The sequence below is a fragment of the Centruroides vittatus genome, unplaced genomic scaffold, assembly GCF_030686945.1.
Source record: "Centruroides vittatus isolate TY-2023 unplaced genomic scaffold, ASM3068694v2 contig_1089, whole genome shotgun sequence".
Taxonomy (NCBI): domain Eukaryota; kingdom Metazoa; phylum Arthropoda; class Arachnida; order Scorpiones; family Buthidae; genus Centruroides; species Centruroides vittatus.
The window spans coordinates 173,921-191,973 of record NW_027120700.1 but is presented as its reverse complement, the minus strand read 5'-3'; the positions used below and the strand labels follow the sequence as shown (position 1 = coordinate 191,973).

General features: G+C 32.1%; 1 protein-coding gene across 1 annotated transcript in view; it reads left to right on the top strand.

Annotated features, from left to right (window-relative positions):
- Positions 1-52: 52 nt before the first annotated feature.
- BBS4 (Bardet-Biedl syndrome 4) overlaps positions 53-18,053 on the top strand; it is a 34,420-nt gene continuing 16,419 nt past the window's right edge. Inside the window, exons 1-4 of the mRNA XM_067270512.1 lie at positions 53-358; positions 3,214-3,357; positions 14,151-14,259; positions 14,399-14,471. Coding sequence (XP_067126613.1) covers positions 226-358; positions 3,214-3,357; positions 14,151-14,259; positions 14,399-14,471 — 459 coding nt within the window. The 5' untranslated portion in view covers positions 53-225. The remainder of the gene's footprint in view (positions 359-3,213; positions 3,358-14,150; positions 14,260-14,398; positions 14,472-18,053) is intronic.

Genomic DNA, 18,053 nt, shown 5'->3' with positions numbered 1-18,053 from the left:
ATTACAATATATATACAGTATATTTTTTTGATAAATTCACCAGAGAGCAGCACTAGGCCGGCATTGGTTATAATTATTTGTTTTGGTAACGGCGCTTTTTTAGTGTTTACAAAGTTATATATTTTAAAGTAATTTTACGGAAATCTGTATACTGTAATCTTGATTATATAGCATAATTTGAAAAGCTTTTATTATAAATTTAAAGTTTTAATAGCTACAAAAGTAATGGGAAGTAATGATAAGACAGACTCTGAAGAGAAACCAAGCAGTTCTGGTGATGCATTAGTGGATAAATCATCAGATACAAGTAGTACAGTTTCAATTAGTCAAGCTGCTAAGAAGGCACCACCAAGAAAAGGTAGTCATGCTATTGTTAAATCACCAGAAACTATGCAACATTTTTAAATTAATCATCACATTTTACTTTTTGGGCTGCAATTTTCAACAATTATATACCTATAAATTCCCACTGTCGTCCATCTGTATGTCTCTCTGTTCTTCCCTAATCTCGAGAACAGAATTAGATTGATGAAAGTTGAAACCAGACGTGGAAAACTTAGGGGCAAGAGTCCCCAATTATCTATATACAAATTTCCAGTTTGGACCTCCCCAAAGCCTTGCTAGCTGCCTTGCCGTGGTGGGGAGGTGTTCCTGGGTGGGTCGGGAATAGATATTATGTTTCCGGTAGGGCCTCCTGAGGCATGAAGGCTTTCCTGATATGCCTGGCTAAATGCTAATGGGCAAAACAAAAAGCGGTGGCTATTTCCCTATGTTAAGGGCGGCTGTCGAGGTGGCCGACTCCATATTAGGAGTGACCCACTTTCCGAGTATGATGGTAGCCGGCATGTGCACTTGGGCTAAGTCTTTGACTGACTAATACCATCAACGGGTTGCCAAATATCTTTGGATGTCCTGGCTTGTACAGCATTCATATTTCAGTTTGGACCAGAAGTTACAGTATATCAATTCAAAAATTTTCTCCTGAATGGAATTAGATAAGGACACTGTCAACTGGGCTACTGCTAGCTGGGTGCTGGACATCTGTGCGACAAAATAAGAGTGAACAATAGACAAAATATAAATTTTGTTATTTTATTTATAAAAATCACCATTCTTTTTTATTGATCCTGGTAAATTTAAATAAGATTTTTTTAAGAAACAAGTTAAAAGAGTGATTTTTGTAACTAGTAAACATTTATACGTATTGCATACCTTATTTATTTATTTATTTTTACAAGTAAATAGAAAAGTCTCGAAGGACAGTTGATATCTACCCAAAATTAACAAATATATATAAAAACAAAGACGACAATTACAGAAATTTAAAATATATTATATTTTTACATATTATACATTAAAAGAAAAAAGTATAGAAGTTCTTTGAAAGAATTTGTTTTCAAAGAACTGCTTTTCTTTGATATGCTTTGTTGACTGCTTCTGACATAAAACAAGTAACAGTGCTAAAGTTCATTGTTTCAAAACATTTTCTTTTTCCTAAGTTGGAAATAACTTATAACTCATAGTTCCTAATTTATAACTCATACCTTATAAGTCTTAACCATATTTAGGTTAAAGTGTACCTAGGGAACCCCAATGGCCGTGCTTCCGGTAATCTTGACAGCATGTGATATTAGAAATTCATTGTAGGTGGTGCAATTTTCAAATTACACTATCGTATGTAAATTTCTTTTTTTGCATGACAGTAAGACTCCTGCATGTGTTTTGACTAGTTAAACATTTATGAAGAAAAAGTGTTACTTTCTGTTATTTTTAATAGTAAATAGGTAAGTTTCTATTTGTTTTAGTTCTAATGTTGAAATGTGAAGCAAATTTAATAATTTTCTCATAATAATATCTGTTCATAGAAGTATTTTTTTGTGAGATAATGGCTGCTGCTGACATTAATTTGGAAAAATTTCGGAATAATCGTACCTCTGGACAATTCTCTCGATTAATGTACTCTGGATTCGATGATTTAGCGATAGATAAGAAAATACCGAGTGATGTGAAATTTGCAATATTCTTGAATTTGCAACATGTAGAAGAATTGTCCGAATCCTATTTGTATTCTTTCATGTATAAAAAATATCACAAATGACAATTGAAATCTGCAGGGGAACGTTTTCAAATTTGATTAATGTTACCTTAGATGCCAAGATGGCGGCTCGTCTCTGATTCCAGGAAGGAAGCAGTGGGAATGCACGTTCTAACCTAACCTAACCTATTCTAATAATTTGGTTGCTAATAATTATAGTACTTTATTAGAATAGGTTAGGTTAGGTTAGAGCATCCCCACTGTTTTCTTGCTGGAATCAGAGACGCCATCTTGGCACCTAAGGTAATATTAACCTCAAATTTTTATAAAACATTTGAGCTTTATTTATCTCGAGTCTGGAATTGAGCTGAAATGGAAAAAACTGGAGTCTGTTCCAGCTGCTCCACAAAGTGATGAGTATAAGAAGGTAAAAAAACAAAGGTAGATTCATGTGTTGAAATTAAAAAACGTGTAAAAATATCAAGTAAAAAGAGAAAAATTAGTGATAAGGATCGTAAATCCAATAAAAGTGAGAAAAAACGAAAAGGAAATGTAAAAAAGCGTCAAACACATGAGTAAAGATTTGTTTTATTTTATAGTTAGTGAAACTTGTAAAATAATCTTGAAACATTTATTATTTACTAATGTAATAATTATTTTTTCAATAAATTCTAAATACTAACTAATTTGCATAAGTTTTTGAACATAGTACGCGTGTATAGTACAGTAAACAAAATGGCAACCGGAAGTGCAGCCATTGGGGTTCCCTAGGTAAACTTTAACCCATATTTATATTTATATATATTTTACCAATATTTACAAAATAAATGAATAAATAAACATCTCCTAAATAGTATGCTTGCTAAGTGTGCAAAAATTTTTAAGTTTCTGTTAATGTTTTAACTGAAAATTTTTAAAAATCAAAATAGGGATTTCTGATAGATAATTAGAATATATAATTATTGTAACTGTTTAAGAAAAATTTTTAAATTTAACTTTTTTAAAAAATATTTATAAACTGTTTTTATTAGGAAATTCTGTTTTTATATTTTAAAAATTCTAATTACAAAATTGGATGGAACATTTAGCAAAAGCTATTGAGGCTACTCAAATAAAAGAAATTGTAAATAGTTATCTCTAAAACTATTGTGTATGATTCAGGTTTTCTTTTTATTTAGCACCAGAACTGCCTACCTTAGAAAGAAGAAATTGGTTAATTCATCTTCACTATGTTCGGAAAGAATACGATATCTGCAAAACTTTAATTAAAGAACAGCTAGATGAAACACAAGGAATGTGTGAATATGCTCTTTTTATTCAAGGTATAAGTACTTTTTAAATATTTAAATATGTCATATTAATATCTCAAAAGTACGGAAAATTTTAAAATGAAGAAACTAGCTAAATATTTAAGATGCAAAAAAGCTTTTTAATAACATTAAAATATTTTTGGCATCATGGAAAAATCTTCATCCTTAGCATTTGCATAAGGGAAAGGAACATTTTTAAATATAACTTCAATAAAGAATTTAAAGTCTTTAAAAATACTTTAAATGAATTTCTTTTGTAAAAAATGAAAGAAAAATTTTGATGAATAATTCAAAATACATTTTAAAAATGTGGGACTTCAGAACTAAAACAAATGCTTTATGCTTTTTTAGTTTTTATATTGTGTTTTAAATTTTTGAGTTTATCAACTACTATTATGATTAAATCTCATCTGTCTGATCATTGTTGAATTAAAAAAAATCAACACTATGCTGATATTTTTACTTTACTGACACTGTTATATATAACAGGGAAAGTATGGTAATCAGTCAAAAAATGACCCAAGAGTTTTACATTTTTGGACTTGGGACCTTGAAACATCAAGAAATGTAAAAACATTTGGGTATTTTTCTGTATGTATGGATGTTAGTGTGTGTGTGGGGGGGACACAGTTTTGTTCATCTCTTTGAAGCTTAATAACTCCTGTGCTTTTTGTCGAAAATTTTCGAAATTTTGCAGGGAGGTTTATGTATTAGGGTGATTGATGCTATTCAGTTTTGGTGAGGAGATAAAGAGAGGCTGTGTGGCATATTTTCAAGTAGGGCCAGACTTAATGACGATTTTACTCATTATTAGCATATACAGTTTTTTATAAAATCCATCCCTACCCTCATAAATTAAACCTTTTGTCATTTTTTAATAATTAAAAATATAAAAAGTTTTTTAAAAAATATAACGTCTGGTGCCACCAAAATTTTAAACATTGCTGGGAAAGTTAAGCAACTCATTGCTGGATTTTTTAAAATTAATAGACAGTACTCTAAACGTTTTAATATTCTTTTAAAAATTTTAAAAAAGAACATGTCCTATTTAATTTACATTTCACCATAGCTCCATTTGTTCAGGAAAGATCTACTTTGCAATTTTTTTTAGAAAATGATTTGTGATATACCGGCTTTTTGGAGATACATTTACTTGATGCAAAAGTTTCTAGAATTTTGTAGAGTTTTACAATACAACATTTATTTCAAAAACAAAAAGTAGTTTATTTAAGAAAATAATTGCCTTTACATTCAAACACCTTCCATTGATTGGGCAGGTCATGGATTACTGCAGAATAAAACTCAGACTGTTATCAATACAATGTCAGAGATGATAAAGATAACACTGCTAGTGACAGTTACAAATATCCAAGGAACAACAGTCAAACGGGAAGAATTCAAAATCATAAAAGAGGTCAATGGTGATAAAGAAAAAGTTGAGATATTTAAACACAAGCTCAGAAACAAATGCATAAACAATAGAGATGTGGAAACTTTCCTGACACCATAGAGATATGTCATTAAAAAAAAAAGGAATTAGAACAAATTAAAAGAAAACATAATTACTTGTTTGCCTCAATGATACATGATTCATTTGTAAAATTTGATTTCAAACATCTGGAGAATTTGGGTTATTCTAAAATGGAAAGATAGAACACTTAACAAGGGCTCATAAATAAGACCAAAAATGTTTTGTGATGGTTATAAAAAAAATTTCCAGCATAAGGATGAAAGGTTTGATAAAATTTGAATACCGTATATTCTCAGATAAGACGTGGCATAAATTTTCGTCAAAGTTTTATGGTTTTAGCATATATCTGTCCTATAAGACAACTCCCAAACTATCAACGGTCTATGAATTTAGTTTAGATCAGCGATCATCATGTGGATAATAATACTGTATAGTGTATACAAAATTATGTCCTATTTGTAATTTTTTGAATGAACAGATTTTATTATCTTGCATTTGGCAGCACTGCCTTGAGATTGTTGCAAACATTCACACTGATTCAGGCATTTGGGTAATGACCTTGACTATTCACAAAAATGTCGTATGAGCTATTCTATTTTGTGGACATACCCTACGCTCTACTAGTAAATAATTATGGTTTGTCCGTTTTTTATAATTGTTTTATTTTATATAAATTTCAATCTAATTTTTTGTATCTGTTCTATAAGATGACTCCGGATTTTGGGGGCCTTTTTTTATGATTCAACTATCGTCTTATCTGCGGAAATATACGGTATATAAAAACCACAAAATAAACTGGAATTATATATATATATATAATATATATTGTTCCAGTAGTGGATATATCACCTGTAGTGGGATGCGGTAAACTCCAGGTGCTCTGTCATCCTCAGTTTCATTCTTTCCTCTAGATAGATATATATAACCTAACCTACAGGACACTAACCTACTTTGGTTTCACATACAGATCATTACAAACCCAGTTACAGATCACAGGTATGACGTGGCAAAAGGAAACATCAACACGGCCCTGGTCTGATATGCCACTGAGCCTGGAATTCTCCCCTTATGGGAGGAGGCTACCCTAATACACAGGATGTTTGACAGAAAACACATAAGAACATTAGAGGCCACAGAAATCTACAGGACTGACATGCATCAACATGGAGTACATTCCCATACCAACTACATTGAAGTATTATTTAGACTCTTAAAGGAAATATATGTTGCTTAATATATGTCACAGCCAATGTTCGAAACTGATTTTTAAAAATTATGTGTACAACGTGGCAACATTCTATAAATAGAACAGTTATTTTTGTTTGACTTTTCCTGATGAAGGCTGATTGAGTGGCCAAAAACGTTCAAATGTTGAATTTGGGTGTTTTGCTGGAAATTTGACGTTTAGGTAAGATTATATAAAATTTGAATATTATAAACATGTGGATGTTGCTAGTTTATGCTTGATCTATTGCAAATGAAGAAGTTTTTTTAGTTGATTTTAATTCCAACTCACATCAATCAAACGTACTGGATGAATGTACTTCTTCTGATATAGCCTTAATCCTTCCAGTTAATTTCTTTTACGTTTGTTCTAACGTTTTCGGCCCACCCTGGGCCATCTTCAGGAATATAATGAATGAACGTGTAGAATTAGAACGTATACATCGAATGCCTTCCGATTCAAATTACTGTGAAACGGTTAAATTTGTTGAAGGAACATTCTCTCGTGCTATGACGATAAGGCACGTGAGAAAATCTCGGTGAAAATTTACTACATAATCGTTAAAATGAATGCTTTACGACTCAAATATCTTGTGATTTCCCTTCATAGCAGTATTTCCACGCTTGTGAAATGCTAGCCGCATCTTTATAGTTAACGCATGTGTTTTTCAATCCAGCCTTGTAAATTTCTAGTGTTTCCATTATTCTAAGCTGGTCTGTGCGGTGGGTGAGTCTTATGATACGAGCATTTCCTAGATCCGCAGTGATACCAGGTTCCGTAGTTGCCCGCGCCAGGGCGGTGGTATATTTGCGTTTCTCTATGTCGTACCGGTGTTCCTTCAACCGTTGTTGCAGGGAGCGTTTGGTAGAGCCTACATAGACCATGTTATTATTAAATCTGCTGTCCCACATAGGGATCTCATACACTCCTGGAGCGTGATTTAAGTCTATTGGGTCCTTTCCATTGCGGAGTAGGTCATATACCGATGGTGGCCTACAATATGCCATCTTGGTTTTTGTGATGTTTGAAATTTGTCTATATATTCCATCAAGGTGGCTGTTATAAGTTACAACTTTCCTCCTTATGTTGTTATCCTCCGGCCCCACCACTTCTGCGTGCCTGTTGTTTTTGTTCCCCTGCGCGCACGTGCGTGCGATGTTATATATTAGGTTCTTGCTGTACCCATGCATAGTTGCCATTTGTTGTATGTGTCTGAGTTCCGTTAAGGTATCCTCATACTTCGAATTGTGCGTGAATGCACGTTTTGTTAAGGCTCGGAAGGCCGCGATTTTGTATGTATACGGATCTTCCGAGTTGGAGGGGATGAATAATGGTACGTAACAATCTTTGTAGAAGACCTTAAACAAGATTTCATTGTTATGTATTTGTAGTTGTAAGTCGAGGAAATGTGCCGATGAGTCGCTTTTTTGGTCTAGTTTGAGGGATAAGCCATATGGGTTATTGTTTATTGTGTTTAGGAACCTATTAATGTCAGGTTCATCCTTCCATATGATGATGATATCATCGACATATCGCTTATAAAGTAGGATGTTGGAACCGAAGGCCGGAATGACTTTATGTTCAAGTTTCCTTATTACCAGTTCACATAGGTCTCCGGATAGGGGGCTGCCCATTGGAACCCCTCGTTTTTGTAGGTAAGTCTTATTACCAAACCGGAAGAATGATGAATAGCAGAGTATGTCCGTGAGTTCTAAGATTTGTTTGCGGTGTGCTGAGGTACCTGCCTGGTTAAGCAAAATGTCCCTTAACTCGCAGAAGCAAGGTTGTATTTTTATAGAAGGGTATAGGGCTTTGAAATCTAGGATAGTGATGCATGTAGTGCCCGTGGGGTTGATTGCCCTCAATGCGTCGATTAGTTCTAAAGAGTTCTTAATGGTCCAGGGGTACGCGTTCATGCGCTCATGTATGATTTTGTGTACCGCCATTTCTAATGGTTTGGTAGGCGAATTCGCTTTATCTAATATCGGTCTAAGGGAAGGGGTCTCCTTGTGGGTTTTGGCAAAGGCAAAGAGCCTAGGGATGGCCGGAGAAGCAACTACCGCGTTACGCAATCCCCATTCCTTAGCAAAATTGGTTTGTGTGAGACGCTTCACTCTTGCTTGCAGTCTTTGTAGGAATCCGTCATCAATATTTTCACATTCCGTGTCATTAATGTATTTTTGCATCATGGAGTTATATGTGGGTCTCTTCATTATAACAATAGATTTGCTTTTGTCCGCTTTGAGGACTACAATATTCTTATCCTTTAACCATTTTCTTGATTTATGTATTAATTTCCAGAAACCATTATCTGGGTTTCTATTGTTGGTTTTACTTATCTGGATTGCAGTTTTCCATCTGTAATACTCTTTGTGGACGTCCGGCAGTCCCGTTATGAGGTATTCTACTTCTGGCATCACCCTCTCAGGTTGTATAAGCCGATCCTTAGGAGCGTACATGGGCCCATGTTCTAGCGCATTGATGAGGTAATGTGGTGGGGAGATGTTGTCCCAGCATATCAGTGCGATGTTATGTAACGGTTCTTTATGAGTTTGTTGACTAGTTATCCACTCTATCTTCTTTCGATACTTCTCGGACAGTTTCTTTTGTAGGATTTCTTGGTATCTGGTCACTCTCTGGTTGAGATCTTGTAGTAATGTGGGATTATCTTCATATAGCAGATTCTCACAGTCAACCAACTGCTTGAGTTTGGAGAACACCGTTTTACGGACTGTTCTCATTGCTTTTCTTAAGCATAGAATGCGTAGTTTAGGTATCAACGACTCGCATCCCGGTGGAAGTCGGATTCTATAGATCGACATAGGAAATACGTTTTGTTCCTACACGTTATGAGAAAACTAAGTTTAGCTCTAGCTCTCGTTAGGGTTAATACCAACTTCTTATATGTGTTAGCCGGCATAGCTGTTTATAATTCCAACTCACATCAATCAAACGTACTGGATGAATGTACTTCTTCTGATATAGCCTTAATCCTTCCAGTTAATTTCTTTTACGTTTGTTCTAACGTTTTCGGCCCACCCTGGTGCCATCTTCAACTATAATGATGCAGGTAGATTTCACAAGTGTGGAAATACTGCTATGAAGGGAAATCACAAGATATTTGAGTCGTAAAGCATTCATTTTAACGATTATGTAGTAAATTTTCACCGAGATTTTCTCACGTGCCTTATCGTCATAGCACGAGAGAATGTTCCTTCAACAAATTTAACCGTTTCACAGTAATTTGAATCGGAAGGCATTCGATGTATACGTTCTAATTCTACATGTGCATTCATTATATTCCTGAAGATGGCCCAGGGTGGGCCGAAAACGTTAGAACAAACGTAAAAGAAATTAACTGGAAGGATTAAGGCTATATCAGAAGAAGTTGATTTTAATTTTTCATTTTCCACCATTTCACGGCATAGGTAATGTATATATACTATAGATTTGCACTACTTCTGTTTTGATGTTATCTCCTGAACAAGACTTTTCTAAAAGCTTGACATGGCCCAATTGGACTTTGATGTGACACTCCAAAGCTGTTTGTGCTAAACTATTGCTCACCTTTCCTTTTCTGAGGTCATTATAATGTTCCTCTAATTTTGCATGTTAATCTGAAATTTTGAATACTTATTATTTAAGAAATAATTCATCCAGTATTGTTTACCTGATACCAACTTCAACAGATAGTGTAATGCCAGAAATTTAAACTATTATATTATGAGCAAATAACAATAAAAATAATTAAAGCAGGGGTTAAGATCTATAACAATAATTGATAACATGTGGAAGGTAACATGCAATTATTGAGGTCACTAGTATGAAAAGAAAGTACAGAAAGATCTATTTACTCAAAGATAATGATAACAATGACCAAATCTTGAATACAGTAAGTGAAGCTTTTATGTATTATAATTTGTCTGTTTTGCAACCTGCTAATTTTCATAACATTAATTGACTAAGAACATTATCCATAATTATAATAATCAAAATCTATTGTATATACCAGCAAAATTCAGTCTTGTGCTATTAAAGAAATTTAACTATTCTTTAATTTTCAAAAATTTTTATCAAACTAAAATCTATTTTGGTTCATCCTTCCAACAATGGAATGTTTTTATATTTTTATTCCACAAATTCTTTCCAGAGAGAGAATTTTTATATAGAACTTACTTAGAAGTATTTTTTGATAGCTGTATAACTAGAATATAAGAATTTTTTGTGAACATTATAGCAAACAATTATGATTAAATACAGATAGTCCTTAGTCTATGACAGGATTTCATTCTTGCAAAAAAATATCATTATAAAATTAATTAAATTATATAATATAATACAAGTTAATGGAAAGTCAATGAACTGTGTTTCTTTCAAAATTGACATAAATAATTTATCATCATCATATTTAAAATTCTGAATTAAATGATATGAATGTAAAAATAGCATTTTATGAATATAAATCAAGTAATCATTTAAATCATTACAGGAGAAAATAACTAAATGAATTTAGTTAAATAAAAAAAAAAAATTAAGTTTTGTTATTTATTTTCAAATACTTGAAGTCCAGACCGAAACTTTTTGTAAGCACCATTGTAAGGCTCCTTCATTGATCTTTTTGATAATGGCATAATGCAGAGATTTTACTTTTCTCATGATCTCTGGCTGACGAGCTTCTTTTTTTCTTGCAGACAGCATTTAGTGTTAATTATTGAGATTTTCCCCTTGAGAATTTTAGAATAAGGGCCTGAGGTAACATTATGTTTCTTTTCACTTTTGCACTTCACTCCTAGTCATGATTCTTTTCACAGAGCTCATTTGTGAGAATCTCCATGACAGAAATTGTGCGCCATAGATCACTTATTTCCATAAATTTTAGAGGAAGCTTTTCATTTTTATTTTTCTACCTCCTCTTTTTGCTGGCTTGACCAGTTTATATTGGAATATGATTGGCTTTCATGAATCAAAACTATTGATGAGCTACTACCACATTTTTATTCTTTTATAAAAGTTTATTAATCCATTTTTATAAAATTATGCTGCAAAACATAGTTATATTTGTTTATTTCGCAGTAATTGACATTCCAGATTACTTCTTTTTGTAAAGACATTAAGCAGGGGTAGTGAACCTTTTTTGAATCTACATGCCTTATAGTAGACATAATTATCTTTTATGTAATTTATGTATTTCAAAGTTTTAGATTTATAATAACTTTAATAAACATAAATTTAAAAATGCTGATTGTGAAAAAAAATGAATTATTAAGCTGAACATAAAAACTAATAAAAAACAGAAATTAAGCTTAGTTATTATTTAGGTAGTAAAAATAAATGAAATTACGTGATACATTGTGTGCTAGACATTTCTTCTGACATGTCACTTTGGACATGCATAACATAGGTTTCTCATCTCTGCACTAAGGCATAACCTAAACAGCAGCATTTATCATTCAGTATAAAAAAAAATTTTATTTCCATTTGTCTTACAATTCATGAGTTTCATTTCTCTTTGACACACTTAGTTTACATTAACTAAAAATTGTTTAAGGTGAGCAGAACAATTCCTAAAATAACAATGTAAAAGATCATTGAAAGAAAGTATGCTCTAGCACCAATATTTCTCATTCAGTATCAGCATGTGCTTTTTCCACTGTGCCACAATTAGAAGGAAGAATTTACAGAGAAACATTCTTAGTGCTATATTGTATCAGATAAAAGTCTCATAAAGCACAGAACTAACAACAATAGCAATAGTTAGAAGATTTTTATGGTAGAAATACGAAATTCATATTACCATGGAAATTGCAAATGTTTTTCTCACTTTAGCAGACTATGTTATTCACGATAGACTAAAAATATTGCCATAATCAGGTTGATGGCCATTCCTGGCTTGCATCATATCCAGTAATTATAGCTGCATATTTTTGAAAATTTTTTTATAGTTTTTGATCTTTTGATTTCAAAACTGTCATTATTGTGAAACATCAAAAACAAACCATTATGCTGGTCAAAAAAATTAGGAGGGCAAGAGATGTTACGTAGAAAATCATTTACAACAAACGTTGCTGAATGTCAGATGTTCTTGTAGTGTAAGATACATTACTAATGTATGTAAAAAACATGCATTTGAACAAAATTTTTGTCATTTTCATTTTTTGCACTTGTTACAATATGCTGATCAACAATATGAGCATCTGCAAAATCAGAATGAAATTTTTAGAGTATTGGGCTAACTTTAGTAGAGTGTATGATCACTGTGAATGAACAGAACTGCTGCACATCTGTGTGGCATGAAATCAATGAGGTTGCTGATGAGATATTTGGAAATTCTTTGCCACTCCTTAATGAGAACAGTCACATGCTCCCATAATTATTTTGATCAGTTTAAAACAAGGGTTATGTGCATAATAAATTGCTTTTAAGTGTGTGTGTGTGTGTGTGTATACAGTAGACCTCCCTATAACACGGTAGATATGTTTCGTGTTGTACGAGTCACTTAAATACATAAGCCAATCACAACCCGGCACATATGCAGTTTAGGGGTTATGGCTGTTTGAAAGGTTTCCTTCCATAAAATTAATCGGTTCTAGACTAATTTGACTCAACATTTCCAAATCACGTATAATGTTTTGGGAATAATCTATATAAACTATGCTATAAACAAAAAATTGTAGGATTACATACCAAGTGTGCACCGTTTGACGCCGCCATTGCTTAAGCTTGTTTTCCTCGCAGAGCGGCTCATCGAACGGCTGTAAGGAACTGAGTCTGAGCGTTATTTTTATTTTATTATTATTTTTTTGTTTTATTATATTTTGTTTGGGGCTTATGTTTATTTAGGATGAAGATTCCCACCACTCTCTTATTAGTAATGAAAAAAAAAAAGAAGATAAACCAACTCACGAAGGAACGAGCGCCATAGGAAAAAAATTCTCGCGCACTTGCATTGCCCAGCGGAAATAAACAGTCTGCAGAGAAAAAATGGAGGGGGGGAATCCCCACACTCACTAGTAAAGAAATACTTACTAAACCGTCATAACATCCCAGAAAATTGTGCTAAATACTTTGTAAACTGTGTATAAGCTTTTGTTGGAAAATTAAAGCTGCCAGAAAGAAACTTAATGCTAGAAAACTAAGTATGTAAATAAGGGGAGTAACCCAGCTGAATTGTGACGTCACCTCACAGTATAAAACCAGTACGCTAACCGAAGAAGAAGAGATGAATTCCAGAGCGAGGTGATTCCTGGTCGAAGTCCAGATTGAGAATTAGGTGATCCAAGGTGTTAAAGAGGAATTCGATTTGACGATAGCGAAAAGATTGAGGAAACAGGTTCCTAGTATAGTGTGGTGATGGATAGACGTTTAGTTCATAAGAGATTTTGTTCATAGTTTTTAAGTATTTGATTTGTCGAATTTTCAAAGAGGAATTAAGATTAAGTTAAGCTAAGTAGCTGAGTTTTATTGTCGGGTTGACTTGTTGATTTTTGTTAATAAATTTTGTTTTGGATTATAGACAATTGTACATAGTAAATTCTATTTACTAATTAAATATATTTGAAACTTTTGCTTTGACTTGATATTTGTCGTTATTCTCACTAATTTTTCGGTGCACGCGTAAAAGCCCAGGCCTGGCAAACTAATCTCGAATCCGCATAAAGTACCCATTAGGTTAACGGAAGTTTTACCGGCTGCAGTTAGTGTCGATTTTTTAAGATACTAAAAATAGTACTTTACACAGCAAACACGTGTTTCCTGATCAGCGAATTTTTCGCAGAAAAATAACTTAACTTTGGAGACATCATTAATAAAAATATAATGTTTATGGCTGTTGAATAATAAATGTTTTTTAGTAGGTCCAGTGCTTGTTTAAACTCAATGGTTTGTACAATATTTGCTATTGGTCCAGATTCGACCAATCCTGTTGTGACATGAGTCTGCGATAACGTTTTACCATGTTATATGAGTCTCTTTTAACGTGTTATACGAACCCGTCACAATTTTTTTGCCGTGTTATACAAATCCGTGTTATAGGGGGTCTACTGTAATTTAAAATAGGTAACTCATTTTTTAAAACTGAAATATATTCAATGAGCAATGTTATTTGTTTAGGTTTAATATTAAGAGTGGAAGGAAAAATTCAAGAATCATTAGAATTATTTCAAACTTGTTCTATCTTGAATACCTCTGGAGATAATTTAAAACAAGTTGCTCGTTCTTTGTAAGTACTAATTTTTTTATCACACTATTAATTAATTAAATAAGTATTTTATTTTACAAATATAATGTGTCTTGTAGAATATTATCTTTATGAAAACATATTTAATTTTTAGTTATTTTTATTTTTAATTTTTATTTAGAGTATTACTTGGAAGACATAAAACAGCTATAGAAGTTTATCAAGAAGCTGTTAAACTTTCTTCTAAAGATTGGGTAAATTATTTGCTTAATATTTTGTTATAATATAAATGTATAAATGTTTGTTATGTATAAATAAACTCATTATACATAACGGTATGATTAATTAAACAATATTAAATATAGCTACTTGATAAATATGAAACAATATTGACTAATTAATATCTTTATAAATAATAATTATTAACTATTCAAAAAATTTAAAAAACCAATGGGATCGGTAAAATTTCAATTCTAAAAACTTTAAATTAAAATCCAAGTAAAAAGCTACTCTTTAAAATCCGACTTCGAGTGAGTTAAGAAGACAAAAAAAGAATGAAAAGATGCTATACTTTCATAATTTTATTAATTCCATTTCCCAAATGCATTTCGCAACGCCTCATCAGTGGGTAGTTGAGTTTTGGTAACCTCCGTTCCTTTTATGCTGGATGATGTTTTCCCAGCATGCATCTATCTGCATACCGTCATTCAGATTGATTAAATTTGCATATTCTTTTATACAAAAATGTTCTATTATTCTACGTTTTAAACAATCTTCTTCTTTATAAAGTATTTTTATATTATTTCTGTCTATGTTACAAAAATTATTTTTATAATGTAGGTACCACGGCGATTCTTCTCTTTTTAATCTTATTGCTGCCTCGTGCTCTTTTAAACGTACTTCTAACTTCCTTCCGGTTTCTCCGACGTAAGACTTCGTTTGTGGACAAGTACAAGATAATTTATAAATTACACCTGCAACATCAAGTTTGTTTAACATATTGGCATCATCTTTGTTTATGACATTAACTATATTCAACAATTTGTTCTTTTGTTTTGCCACGATACATACAGAATACTGTTTAAAAATTATTTTATAATATATAAATTCAATAAAAATTAAAATGTTCTCATTGAATTTATATTTAAAAATAATTATTTTAAAATTTACACAGACTTTTACCAACAAAAGAATGGAATCTCTATGGGATCGGTCGTTGGACCAAAACTGGCTGATATCTGCATGATACCGATTGATGAAAATATATCACAGGCTCCAGGTATAGAGTACTACGCACGTTACGTTGATGATATATTAATTATATATGACTCACAAATAACTTCATCCCAAGATATTGAAAGCTATGCAAACAGTTTGAGTAACAACTTAAAGTTCACCAGTGAAGAAGAACAAAATCAGGAATTAAATTATTTGGATATTACTATATTGAGAAAGGAAAACCGATTGCTATTCCGTAAGTACGAAAAATTATGTAATACAAAAAAGACTATTAATTACAAATCATATTGTCCCGTAGAAACCAAAAAAAACGTCTTTACTATGGACCTCAAAAAAATAGTGAATAGGACATCCTTACAAGAAGACATAGATAAAGAAATAAAACAACTTTTTAAAAAATATTTATTGAATGATTATCCAAAGAATCTATTATGTAAGTGGTACAATCAATTTGTAAATTACAGATATAATGTAAAGAATCATATTGATAATATTATATATGTTAAATTTCCGTATGTACATAAACTTTATGAGAGATATAAATTAATTTTTAAACAGTATTCTATATGTATCGTGGCAAAACAAAAGAACAAATTGTTGAATATAGTTAATGTCATAAACAAAGATGATGCCAATATGTTAAACAAACTTGATGTTGCAGGTGTAATTTATAAATTATCTTGTACTTGTCCACAAACGAAGTCTTACGTCGGAGAAACCGGAAGGAAGTTAGAAGTACGTTTAAAAGAGCACGAGGCAGCAATAAGATTAAAAAGAGAAGAATCGCCGTGGTACCTACATTATAAAAATAATTTTTGTAACATAGACAGAAATAATATAAAAATACTTTATAAAGAAGAAGATTGTTTAAAACGTAGAATAATAGAACATTTTTGTATAAAAGAATATGCAAATTTAATCAATCTGAATGACGGTATGCAGATAGATGCATGCTGGGAAAACATCATCCAGCATAAAAGGAACGGAGGTTAACAAAACTCAACTACCCACTGATGAGGCGTTGCGAAATGCATTTGGGAAATGGAATTAATAAAATTATGAAAGTATAGCATCTTTTCATTCTTTTTTTGTCTTCTTAACTCACTCGAAGTCGGATTTTAAAGAGTAGCTTTTTATTGAAACAATATTGACTAATTAATATCTTTATAAATAATAATTATTAAAGTATGTAAAGAGGATATAAAGAGTCAGTAATCATTTAATAAAAGTGCATGTATCTAATTGTATGCATTAAATAATGTATTTGTATTAACTCTTTGTTTGCATGATTATTAGTGAAAATTTAATGTTTGATTTCTTTCATATATTTGTTTAAGTATACTGCTATTGGATTGTGTACAATCCAAACCACTCATTGCTCTGAATCATTATTTTCTATAAGCTAAACACTAATTTTCAGAGGCTCAACTTTTGGAAACATGTGAGAAGTGGGTCCTATTATTTCAACAAGGAGCTGCTTGTGTTCAAGGCTGTTGGTTCACCAAGTTTGTTCAAATCAGAGACCCAAACTTCCCTTGTTAGCAATAAGAATCATTTATGAATAATTTTTTAATGAATAATTTCAAAGAACACATTTAATCACAATGTTTAAACAGTATTTCACAGATTCTGTCATGTCAAATTTTTGTTTTAGTGTACTAAAAAAAGATTAAAGTGAAAAAAGTCATCTCAAAAAATTCCCCAAATTTTCTGTCATTTGATTAAAAAAAATCCCCAATGTGGAAATGTTGGCAGCATTACAAAAATTGCCTTTGGTTTTCAACATTACTTCCTACTTTTCTGTCCAAACTTGCCACATAATGTCATGAAATTGCTAGGGATGCATATACTTTTTGTTTCAAATGGATTGGTTTGTAAGATCAGATAAGACTTTGTCACATGATTGCTTCTGTTCTGTGTTTTAGTAGGCAGAAAGTATAAAAGTAGGATTAAATCGTATTTACACTGAATGAATTTGCTCACAAAATGGGAGAGTGCATGCCATGCATTCTTGCTGTACAGTCTTGCAAAATTGACTCTAAATACTTATTTTTTCATTTCAGTTTATTGGATATTTTAGTAATGATGTTTTTACTTACCATTTATAAATTATAAGTTTTACAGTACTTTTCATTGTCAACAGTTAAACATATCTCTTTGTTGTCAACTATAAACTTGACTTTAACCTGGTGGTCACCACAGTGGCATAGTGTGGGTGTAAGCCGCCCAGGGAGGAGGACAATTTTGCCGCCCCCTTATTTAGGTATTATTATTATTTATTGAGAAATTTTGCCGTCCCCTTAAAGTGCCACCCGGGGCGGGGCACCCCTGCCGCCCCACTACACTACGCCACTGGGTCACCATCTTTAATCTTTTTTATCCAATCCAAATGATTTTATCCTCCATTTGAATTAGTTTGATTACAATCCAGTTGATCCTAGAAGGCATTTGTACATGCAGATAGAGATTGATCAGATTGCTATAGTTCATTTGTATACACGGTTTGAACGATCAGAGTAATCTTGGATCAGTTTGATTCAAAAAGTATATGTACCCTAGGTGTGTAGTGCATGGGCTACCATTGTATGGAAGTTTGC